Here is a 12,910-nt window from a genome sequence, read left to right as displayed (position 1 = left end):
CTTCATCGCATTTTCCTTACAAAAATATGGAAATAACTTTAACCAAATAACATCCTTATTAATACCCTACATTTAGTATATCCGTTACTTGCAAAAACTTAGAGAGATGGACATTAGGATCTTCATTAGATAGTCCTCCAAATTGGTTTTGTCAAACCATTTGAATCAAGCTCGAATTCAACTCAAAATTAGATGCATGAATCAGTTGTTTCCAAATACTTATATCAAAAGATGTAGGTCTAAAATAATCCCTTACAGACCTATGTAGATTATTATTCTTCATAACTACATACAAAAACCCAAATAACAAAAAATCAAGAAAACTAAAAAGAAAAGCTAAAACAACAAACAAGAATTATAAATAAACCAAACAAAAACAAAGATCAAATGATAATAGAGTTTCAAATTAAAATCAACTAGCTTAACTTTGATTTCAACTAGAACACTCTTAAAATGAAAATTCAATACCTATCAATGATGCTAAAAACTTGTCATAAAATCCAACCACAGTACAAACCCTTGGCAAAAGAGCCAAAAATTTGTCATGTTTCCTACAAGCGCACTAATCGTACAAGTAGTAAAATAAATGAGAAATTGTATCATTCCACAAAGATTGATTTTTAAGCAAACTTGCATTCTAGCTAAGTACCAAAGGATTTCACTAATTAATTTTGTTTCAGAAACAAAAAACCACATCCAGTTCAAAATAAAACCTAATCTAAATTAACAATTAAAGTGCAATATACAAACAAACACCACCAAGTATATTTGAAAAATCCAATAAATTAAACTTTTAGAACCTTGATTTCACCTAGCTCCCTCATGTAATTCCTTAATTGGTAATTAAAACTTCCTTCCTATCCAGTTATTAACCAAGAGTTCCTAAATTTACTAATCTCCTCTCCCAAAGTTGAATTAGATTAATAGGTAATTAATTATAGATCTCTTCCAAATTTCTATCAATTACCCTTAAATTACACTGTCCTTAATTACCCAAATCCTAATTGGTTCCCTCAAACTCTAATATGATCTAGATTTGGATTATCAAAGACCTACAAGGATCTTTCAAATCAATTGATTCTTAGATTGTGTTTACCTAATGCCAAATTCATCAATTATCCTCACTAAATGTTATAATCTTTGGATCGAAACAACATCCAATCAAATTCTCATTCAATTTAGCATTTAATTGCAATAAGACCAAAGCAATACAAATAATTAAAAGGAAATATCTCTTAATTAACCAATTAAGTCATTAATATTTAGGCTACATCAAGTTCTTAGATCCAATGTACAAAAATAAAGTAGAATTTCATATATGAAATCATTGTCTTATATATAAACCTCTAGAAATTCTATTACAAAATAAAATAAAATTAATAGAAAAGATAGAGAAATAGATAAATGTCAATGGTTGATGGCTCTTTCAAGTCCCAATCCTTTGTGTCTTCAAGAATTCCTTCAAATTCCAAGAGCTTCTCGCACTAGAATTGCCTTTCTCTCTCTTAATTGTGGTGTAAAAATGAACAATGAATTCTAACATAGATTGTTTTGCCTCATTTTAGGAAATATAAAGTCACCTCTTCAAGGGCTTCTCTAATCCTTGTCCTAAAGAGATTAATCACCCCTCTTTAATCTCTATCACAATGCTAATATAAAAATAGGCATATGTAAGTCACCTGTCTCATTAAACACCAAACCGTGAGCTCAACTACACTTAACCAAATAGCCATAATGAAGGAGAAACGATGAACTAACATGTGCACTTTATAGATTGTAAGTGTACATGCCACTTTTTAGTGACAAAGTAGATGGCCGTGTGCACATCCTCAGTGAATATGCACACAAGGCTTGCTTGTTTTTGCCCCTTTGAAGACCAAAAGTGTGCATGACCAAGTGTTCAACTATAGGATCTTAGCTTCATATCTCTTGCTTGGCTTTTAAGAAATAGCTTTAAAATGCTCCAAAACTTCAACTTTTACCTAATAATCTTCAAAATACTCAATTGACGCTTTACCTAAAAAAAGAGATTAAAACATATCACATATAACAAATCTTTAGAAATGAAACAAATAATTATGCTTAAATAGGCTAGTTTAGTAAGTAAAATGCTTATTAACCACTGAACTTATTGATTTCTTAGGAATCATGTTTTTAAATTATTTATTAATTTAAATAATTTTTCTTTTTGTATTGATATTTATCATTATTATGTAAAAAAAAGATAAAAAAAAATGAAAAAATAAAAGGAGAATTTAATTCTCACTCCTCTATATTCTTCTTCCTTCTTTTTCCTTTGATTCTCTTCTTCATCATTTTCTCCATTTTTTTAATTTTCTTTTCTTCCTTCACCAACACTACTACTTTCAATAACCATATATATATATATATATATATATATGTATGTATAAATATCAAAATTCCTTCCTTTATTCACCCAAAAAAAAAAAAAAACTCCAAATTGCCACTACCATTTAAATCAACCATCATAGACACTTTATTGCCCCTTGCTCAACCCAATCACACTCCATTGCCCTGAATCAACATTACTTCTTTCAATTACCCCCCAAAAAAAAAGAAGGAATCAAAATTCCTCCCTCTACTCACCATTAAAAATTTGAAAGATAGAGAAACACCCATATAAACAAAAATTCCAAAAACAGTTTCAATCACTCATACCTTTTAAATTGTATCACTTGCAGCCAACAATTTCTTTAAAGCTTCTCGATCACCACTCTGAAACAACAAAACATGATATCACAATTAATTAGAAAAGAATTATATATTTAATAAATTAAAAACCTGCACATTCTATTTGATTGTAGAAAAAAAATCATAAATTAAAAAAATCCAAAATTTTCAAAAATAATCGTTATTATTTAATTACCAGATATCTGAGACACTGTTATAGGTGGGAACAAGTTTACTATATATTTTTCTATATTTGTGGGAATCTAATTCTCTAGGCCAATACTTTTTCACCTCACAATAAATATTTAAATAAAAGAAAATCATTACTTTTCCAAGGAAATTAGATTCTCATTAAATTTATGTTATCTAAACATGCCAGCGGACTTCATTAGAGAATTTTTTCTTGTGTATATATATAGCCAAATTCCTTGAAGGAATTTCACAACCGATCTTGGAAGACATGTGACTAAGTCAATAATCTTATTTTTATTTAATTATTTTTTATTTATCACCCCGCTCTAATTGGTTTTGCATGTTGATTTTTGCAAATTTTTTCAATATTTTTAATAACTAAGCTAAAAAAATAAAATAAAATAAATAACCCATGGAACCAATTAAGTTACTATAAGAATGTATGGGTCTCATTTTCAATGTCCACATTAGTTTGTCTCTCCCTATAAGTTAGAGCAGGAGAGATATCTTGAAATAGGTCAATTGTATATTTATGTGTATAAATAAGAGTCAGGCTCACATTAAAACAATATGAGAATTTTAACATCAGGTCTACCTTTATAATAATCCATCCATCTTGCAAAAAAGACAATTTTAAAATTGAGTAGGTTTGATCAACTGGGCCGTATATGTGTCCTATGACATTTTGATGATATATATATATATATATATATATATCAAAAGGGGAGGACAAATTGGTTTGGATTGGTTTTTTTTCATAAATTGGGTACAGATACTATAAAACTGCCTTTTTGGGTTGGGTTGAGGGCCCAAAACAACTTAAATCGAATATAATATAATCAAAATAATTTTATATATTTTTTCATATATAAACTTTTTATTAATTTTTATTTATAACTTTATTAATTTATTATCATTATTAGTTTGTATCCCTTTGTAGTTTATAATTTTTTATATTTTTTTTGTACTAAACAAAAGTTTAATTGGAAAGATGCTTGGTTTTAAAAATGTAAAACCTGAAAGGTATAACTATAAATAATAAAGATCTATAATAAAAACTCAACTGTAGTGAATCGTATTTCTTATTTCAGAATTAACAAAACTAATGGTTGATTAGCCATTTTCTTGTCATGAACCTCTAATAACAAATTGACGAATGTTGATGTGGTATTTTTTTTTTTTTTTTTGGACATGGTAATTCATTTAAGAAATCAATAATTTATATGTGTTTAGGCGTGTGATTTTTATAAACCAATATCTAATCCAAACCAACTCAATCATATTCAATTTGGGTTGGTTCGTTTTTAGAGCTAACAATGATTTTCGTTGGGTTGTTACATAAGGTAAATTGTATAGTTTGGTTTGGGTTAAATTTTAGTCTAAAAACCCAACCAATCCAGCTCATGTCCATTTCTATATATGAATTCTAATATAGTAAAATGCAGTAAAAATCTTATAGTAAGAACATTAATGGATTTAACGGATTATTGGTGAATTGATTAATTAGTTGTAATCTCTAAACTTAGTCCAACCAATATAAGAACTAGAGATATAGATGTAATACAACCTTGGATTGATCCCCTGATAAGGTAGGCACAAGTGTCTTGTGGCCTAAAAGTTGGTCATCGACTAAAGACAATCATGGTTGACAGCTAAATTTGGTTTGGTCACCAAACACCAGTCACAATTATGATTGTGGATATTGATATGGTTATGGTTATGGTTGTTTACATGCCCTACATATCTCGATGTGCTCTCTGTATGGTGAATGACTTAATGACTCTCCTAGCAATATCCGGATTTGCTCTTGGTATGTAATAGTATAACAATTCTTAAATACTCAACATACATTGATCTATTCGTTTTATGTATTAGCTACACTTTAGGATAGTTTTCACTATTTTACGAAATAGTTTTCTTTGGATTTATAGAACTTTTGACACATGATATTTGTATTGCATCGCGTGTTGTATATATATATATATATATATATATTCTTAGATTGCTTTAATACATTGGGATTATTGATATTATGTTGAGAGTCCTTAAAACTCTGTCACTAAGTACTTATACTCACTCCTTCGCTCCTAATTTCTATTGGGTTCTAGTTCAGATCTAATGGGAGATTGAGATTAGAAATGGAGTAAACAGACTTGAACTTTCAGAGGTTGGATTGGAGTTATGAATTTATGTTTATGGAATTTGTATACTTTTGGCTATCATTTTCAAACTTGTAATTATTTATGTTGTATTAGAAATTTGGGTTGTATTGTATGCTTTGGTAACTATTCTGACATTTTTGGATGATTAAGTTTATTTATGGAATTTTAGAAAATAATGTTATGATAAATATTGTTAAGTGAAAGCGTGTCATTGAGGGTTTGACTATTAATGGCGTTAAAATAGTTAAAATCATCAGGGGCAAAACCTTAAAAAGGCCAAGGCATGACATCCTTTGTTAACCTTAATGGGGAGGCTCGGGTTGTGTTGCACGAGACTTCTAGTATTAAACATGTTTGGGCTTTGAAGCGTGGGTAGAAATATATTGTTTTCGAAGGTGACTCGAAAACAAGCTAATTAGCGATATTATTTCAGAGTCTCTTACTTTATCTTGGACCTTTGCTATATTTTTGGCAAACAATATCGGAGAGTATTTGCATCAGTTCGATTCCTAGGAAGTTCTTTTTGTTTCTGGAGAAATGAATGAAGCTGTTGCTTGAGTTGCAAAAGCCACTGGGAATAAAATTCTTTTGCGGAGATGGGATACCAAATTACTTAGTATTCAGATGTGATATTTCTTTGCCTAATGCAATATTCTTACTAATGACCCAAAAAAAAAAAAATAATAATTCCAATAAGTGTACTTGTCAAAGCATATGAAAAAATAAATTATTAGGAGGCCAAGGTGTCTTCTATTCTAAATTTGGGTCAGATGTCTAAGGGAGGAGAAAATAAACAAAAAAAATTGTATTAAATGCACATGCTCATCTTATTGCAAATTAAAGACCAAAGAAAATATTCACCATAAAAAATAATAATAATAATAAAGACCTAGGAAAAGCTTTATTAGAAGATATTATTTATGTGGTTTATTTGAATTTATTAATTAGCAAATGTTTCCATGCCCTCCATGTTCCCCATGCAGTCCGTGCGTGTGAATACAAAAATAACAGGAACAACAAAAACAAATGAAAAAACAGCTTGTGGTTTCCTTATATTACCCAATCCCAAGGCCAGAAATCTGATTGTTTTGGGTTGACTCAAGGGGACACAGTCATGGAAATCTTGGATCTTGATCATTAAAATAACATAAAACCAGCAAACCCACCATTAATATCCCAACTGGGTTATAAATTTCAACACCCTGTCTACTGTAACTTTGTCACAGGTAGTTGACTACCCATTTCCCATTTCCTTGTTTTTTTATCTTATTTCTCGTGCAAATACATCAATTTTTTTTTTTTTTTTCAGAGCAAATAAACAACACAATCTGGTCAATTTGGATCCCCATTCCACGCATAGAGAATGTGTCATGTCTGTATCTTTGCTGTCTACAACTCTGCTTTCTCATTGGTTCAGGTTATTTATTTTTGTGAATGTCAAAAGTAGGCACACAGATAGGGCTAGCCTTTCCTTGGCTCACGAATCTTTGTCTCCTTTGGTGCAATTTGAAAAAAGCCATTTTCCATTTAGAAGGGGTAAAAAATAAAAAAATAAAACATAAAGTTACAGGTTCAAAGCTTGGGCGAGTTGACCAACAAACTCTTAACCATGGTTAAAATTTATCATATCTCAAGCCAGAAAAGAAACTGTTCAAATCCCAATACATATTATACATAAATTGCCTTCCCAGTATTTGCGGCAAAAATGGTTAGATTAAAAGATTGTCGAAATTATGGAACCACTAAGTTTTAGGATTTCTAAGTTGTCTAAAAATTTGGACATCTATTAATTAATCAAACTCTAGAGCCATTGACTACAAAGGCCAAAGAAGGGTGCAAAAGAATCCAAGATCACAAGCCAGATTCATTTTAAACTCCTTTCACTGTCTACATGATATTCAATCGGAGCAGGTGCAATGCGTTTTCATTTTTCCAACTGCTGGAAAAAGAGGAAGACATAATGGACAAAATTTACGAACATAAAGAGTGGAATATTTTGGCTTGCGTTGTGATCTTCTGACTTTTAAAACGTCAAATGTCAAAGTAAATACTCCTAGCAATACACACCTGACAGCAAATACTGAATGACCCTTGCCTTTTCACCCAACCACCGACTTCTACTGTATGTTTTTATTTTTTATTTTTTTATCTTGGACCATCAATGTATTGATAGTTATTTCTTCTCCAACAAAAACTACTTCAATTTGGATTCTATCCTTTAATCAAGTAAAATTTTTAAAATTGTAATTTGTTACTAACTTAACCAGTATTTTATTGGTGACTTATGCTTGTATTTTAGCACATACATTTGTCATATATAAATGCATATAGACATTACGTACATTTATATTACATGTATACATTTTCCATATAACTTTATTTAAGAACAAAATTATTTATGTAAATTGAGTTAAATTTAAATTACATCACTTCTGTTTTAGTATTAAGACCTCCTATATTAACCTTTTAAAATACTTTAAACTTTAAAAATTATAAATTCATTTTTAAATCTCAATCAAACAATTCGAAGACTAGTTAAGGAAATGCTAATAATAAAACCAATGGCGCTATGCAAAGGAAACAGTGCAGTGATTTATGTCGATTGAGTTATTTACTTTATGTCGGGTACATATACTTTATGAAGTTGCCATGACATTTCTGTAACTCAGATTTGAACAGTTGGAAAATCATGTCAAGAAAGTGAAACAAATGGTAATAATTAAAAGAACATATATTTGATTCTTGTAAGGAGTTGAAACTACATCGTCGAAAAGTTTGCTATACAAGAAAATATAGAGAAAAGATCATTTCCCCTGCAGATTCTCTGTTCAATTCCAAATGAAATTCCTTTTGGTCTTACAAGTACAGTGGGCGCAATTCAAAGATTCCTTCTGTTTTATTTGAGTCTTGAATAGAAAGCCAGAGCTAAATTTCCCATTATCACTATCTTAAAAAGAAATTCTTTAAATGGAAAATTTCAAGAGGCAAAGAAGAGGGTACAATGTACAGATGCACAAAACATTGACTGTTACGAATCCAAACTTCAACGAGGAAAAAGTTGCTTTCAAGCTCGCTTCCTAAATTATTTATGCGATAAACTCGGGGAAAAATGTCCAAGAAAATTTGCAAGATGAAATCTAGCTGTTACACAGAAACTGTTTCTTTGGTTGTGAAAAAAAAATATAGTTGTGGGGTTCTCCCACAACAGTGGAATAAGGTGAAACATCAAAACAAGGATTAAATAATCCAACTGTACAATTAAGGAGAGTTTTTCATTTGCTATCTTCCTACGTTGTCGCTGCCTGAATCGGCAAGAATGGTTAGCCTTCTTGCAGTCTTCAAAAACTTGCTGCAAAAACAACCAAATACACATATCAACATATAATAATAAGTAAAAAGCAAAAGCAGGAGCAGATTTCAAAAGAAAATCGATACACAAAACTACCTGAAAGGTTCATCTCCCGTGTGTTTAATGGAGCCTGCTGCATCCCTGTAGAGCACATTACTCAACATCTCTGAGCTTTTGATATCAAACATGTCAGCTAGCTTTCCATACAGCTCTTGGTATGAACCGAGGACTGAGAGATCTAGTGTCCTGCCCACATCATCTGATTCGAGGAAAACCTTGCAATGACCAGTCTCCAATCCAATATCAGTTCTTCGGTGATCTTTGTACCAAGGAGACCCTCCATCAGAAGAATTTTCCACCGAACCATTTTGACGCAATGCAGAACCAGAGCCATCGGACAAATTTGATGTTTTATCTGGATTCCCATCTGATGAGCTGTTTTCACCAGAGCAGCTCCTAGAGTTCTGCTGTTCAGCCGGAATAAGCTGACCGAACAATAGGATGTGAGGCATCTTCGTTTCGTTGTTTGCCTTCAAACTCTCAGAAGGACGACCCATTTTCAGCCAGCAAGAAATGTTCTCACTATTTTCAGTGCTTTGTGTGAAATTGCCACTGGGATTTCTAGGAGGTTCAGCATGATCAAGCTGCTGAAAACCAACCGGAAACAGCCCCGCCTGCAGCTTGTTAAAGTGGAGATCTGATGGAGATGGATCAAATAGAGCATGCCTGGCTCCCTGTATGCCTGCAGGAATGTTGTCCGAAATACAACACATGGGGCTGCTGGAACTGAGGAAGTTGCCGGAAATTAAAGGCATTGGGAACTGGCCTACCATGGAAAAGTCTGGATTCTGTGGTAGTCTCAACTTCTTTCTAGGTGGTGAGAAGGGAGACATATGGATGGCTGGTATGCTCGATACCAGTTCAACCAACCATGGGTTAACACGCTTAACATTCTGGAGTAAATCCGGTTCGTCCCATGCTACCTGAAAGAATTCTTTTCAGTAAGTACCAAAAAAAGAATGATACAAGGGCACACCTCTTGCACAGAACTAAGATATTTAACAGACAGATGAAATCTTAATGCATTAACGAACACTGAACTTGAAATACTAATACCATTATAAATAAAGCAGAGCATTTTCTGACTTACAATAAGTTAGGCATTATCAAAACTAAGACAGCATTATTTTTGTCTGCTTAAATACATGGCAACATAAAGTCTATCCTTAAGTTTGCAAAAGAAAACAGCAGTGAGGAGAGAAAGAAAGTAGACTCAAGATGAAACTTAGCATGAGTAACACTTTAGACTATGTTCAGTCCTTTGAGAGAGAACAGTCTGAGCTTAAGTATGCTTCTCACTGATGCTCTTCCAAAGTACAAGTTTAAAACTCATCAAATAGAAGTCATTGCAAACTTTACCTTTTCTGAGCTAGCTATAAGCAGGAAACGAATTATTACAGCTTAAGATATTTAGAATCATGCAGTAAAAATACAGTACTTTATCTTAGATTCCATGATCTAAATTCAGACAAATTAGCACTTTTTGATGACAACTCGTACATTTATAGAAACAAGGAAAACATTTTCTGCACAATAACAATGGCAAAAGAAAACATAACCAAAAAAGGGAAAAAAACCAACCTGTAGAAGACGCCATGGAGAATCAGGCCAGTGGATGGGATTGGCAACCTGAACAGAAGATATGGTTCCCATGAACCAACTTATCCGGGAAGAATCTTCGGTTTCGAAAGGCATTTTGAACCTCATCCCAGAGCACCACCTAATTTGCATTGCAGCCCTCACTGCAGAAGCCTTAACACAAAACTCCGGCGTGCTGGCACGGGGATAGTACACAACCTCAAAGGGCTGGCCATTGGCAGCAAGACTAGCAGCTTCTACAACAGATTCAGCTTTCACTCTTGCCCTCAAATCCCTGCCACAATTCCTCCCCATCAATTTACCTTCATCCTCCCTAGAAAACGAAGAATAACCCCCATACTGAGACCCACAACTCCCAGATGCAGAATTCCATCCAGATGGGTATTCAGGTCCACCACCAATTCCCTTCTTAGCCCTCCTTATACCAACACATAGATCCCCATTATCAGCTCTCAGAAACACAATGGAATCCCCAGCAACAAGCTTCTTCTGGTTCACAAAATTACTCCACCCCGTCGTCAAAAGGTGACGGCGTGGTGTCCCCCTATAAATATGCCTAAACTTCCAAGTCTCACCATGTACATCCTTAGCAAGAATGGTCTGAACAGGAGGTTCTGCCGTATAATCCAACCGTGGGAATATAGTCTCAGCACAGTAACGAGGGACAGAAAACCCTCCTCCATTATTAGCGTCGGATTGTGTCAAGGTCTTGGCAAAAGATGAGGGTTTCTCAGGATTATTCTCAACCATTCCATTGTTTCCCAAACACCCATCATCTTCAACATCATAATAACTGTCTCTCAATGGCATCAATCTTATTTTTGCATAAACCTCATCGGATTCAGTATCCGCCATGTATCTAATTCCAGAAACTCTGCAAAGAATGAGAGGAGGGAATCGAGAATTACCGAAATCCACGCTGCCTTGCGCATGTTCTGCATGACCTTGTGGAAAGTAGAAGACTTTAGAGTTTATGGGTGGCATTTGAACCATCCCACCAGCGCAAGCGTGCCATAATTGAGGATCCAAGCATTTCTCAGAGTTCTTCTTCTTCATCATCATTGGTTCTTTAATGGAATCCATAACTGCAATCATACTGTGCCCAATTCAAAGTGTAAAAACACCTCTATAGCATCTAGCTTATCAGCTTTCTGCTTTATCATTCAGAACCAAAAAAACAAAATAAATCAAAATCAAAACACCAAACACCAAATATACAAAAAGAGATAAACAACACCAAAAGATCAAAAATCAAAACTTTTTTGTCGGTACAACGGCAAGAAAGAAAATATAGCAAACACGAAGGAAAAAGAAAAGTAGAAAATAGAAGGGGGGGGGAAAAACCCATAAAAAATTACCTCTTTGAAAGCAAAAACAGAGGAATGATAGAAGATTTCGAGGTGGGTAGGAATTGAAATTTGCAGAGGAATAAGAAAGAATTCTGGTTGGTGAAAAAACAAAAGGGTTGGTGAAGAAGAATAAAATGGTACGAGTGGAAGTGTGAAAGAGAAATAGTGTTTATAGCATTCTTCTTGTAGACTGTAAATACACGGCCTAAAGGCTGAAGACCTGAAGCTTCCTTGCTTTGCCGACCAGAGAGACTATTGTGTTTGTGAGTGTGAGGAAATATGGACGGAAGCTAACAAGTAAGAAGAAAACGCTAAATTCATTATATATATCATATAAACTAATTTTTATATATAAATATGTATTTATGGATTTGGATTGGAATTTTTATTAAGATTAAAGCAGAGATTTACGTGCTTTTTTGATGGTTTTTCGGATCGCAAAAAGTCCAAGGACTTTGTACCAAACTTTCAGGTGTGTCTGATATTTTTATTATTTTTTTATCATTTTATTTTTAGTAGTAATTGTTTCTTTTGGTCTCAGATCTCAAACACACTCATTTTAGTCTTTAGTTGTAATCTCAGTTTCGGTCGCGTGTAAGCCACTTCCAATATTATATTTTATTGCTTTCAAAATATCACTAAATTTTGGACAATAATTAATTTTGGTTCAAATTGGACACCAATCAATAAGAAATTGTTTATTGAGTCCCTTCATTTTTAAGTTATGTTAATTGCTAAAAATAAACAGCCACATTAACTAGTAGAAAATTTTTAATTAATAAATTTAATCATTACCGTAGTAATATTACTACTTCAATTATTACTCTTTTTGAATTTAAAATTATTAATATTTTCTGTAATGGATGATCATTGACAAGATGAATTAGCTTTGTTAATCATTTGAATAGTCCATTGAAGTATTTATAGACAAGCTTTATTTAATGAAATTCTTGTCTATATATTTTTCTTTTTTTTTTTGGTTGTCTATTTTACCATTTTGATTAATTTATTCAATTTTCTTTAAATACATATTTATGGGAGATAGATAAATAGGAAATAGTTTTCTAAATTCCTTTTAGTAACAAATAAAAAGATAACTTAAAAAATTGAAATAGATTATCCAATGAAAAACAATTGTAATGAAAATAATATACATATCCCCAAGAGAAAAGTTTGCTGTAAATACTATTTATTTTGAAAAACAAATTAAAAAATTATTTTGAGATTATCCCATGAAAAAAAAAAGTGTTTATTACTAACAAATAAATAAATAAATAACTACAAAAATTGAAAATAGATTATCCAATGAAAAGCAATTGTAAGAAAACAAATATATATCTCTGTAACTACTATTTGTTTTTTTTTTAAATATATATTTATATATATATATATATATATTGAGATCTTATTATTTCCAATTTTAAAATATCAAATTTGTATACAACTATAAAATTTTCCAAGTCAACCACCAAAGCAAAAGCAAGTCCAAACACCCTGAAAAGAGTGTC

General features: G+C 32.2%; 1 protein-coding gene across 1 annotated transcript; it reads right to left on the bottom strand.

Moving 5' to 3' along the window:
* Positions 1–8,094: 8,094 nt before the first annotated feature.
* On the bottom strand, positions 8,095–11,822 carry LOC107413693 (auxin response factor 18). The gene is made up of 4 exons (XM_048470356.2): positions 11,412–11,822; positions 10,036–11,204; positions 8,491–9,377; positions 8,095–8,394 (listed from the first exon to the last, which is right to left on the bottom strand). Exons 2-4 carry the CDS (start codon positions 11,146–11,148, stop codon positions 8,325–8,327), a joined length of 2,070 nt encoding a protein of 689 aa, XP_048326313.2. The 5' UTR covers positions 11,149–11,204; positions 11,412–11,822; the 3' UTR covers positions 8,095–8,324.
* Between the last annotated feature and the right edge of the window lie 1,088 nt (positions 11,823–12,910).

This window comes from Ziziphus jujuba, chromosome 8, assembly GCF_031755915.1.
Source record: "Ziziphus jujuba cultivar Dongzao chromosome 8, ASM3175591v1".
In the NCBI taxonomy this organism is placed as follows: Eukaryota; Viridiplantae; Streptophyta; class Magnoliopsida; order Rosales; family Rhamnaceae; genus Ziziphus; species Ziziphus jujuba.
Note: the sequence above shows the minus strand (reverse complement) of the source record. Positions and strands in the feature narration are given on the sequence as shown.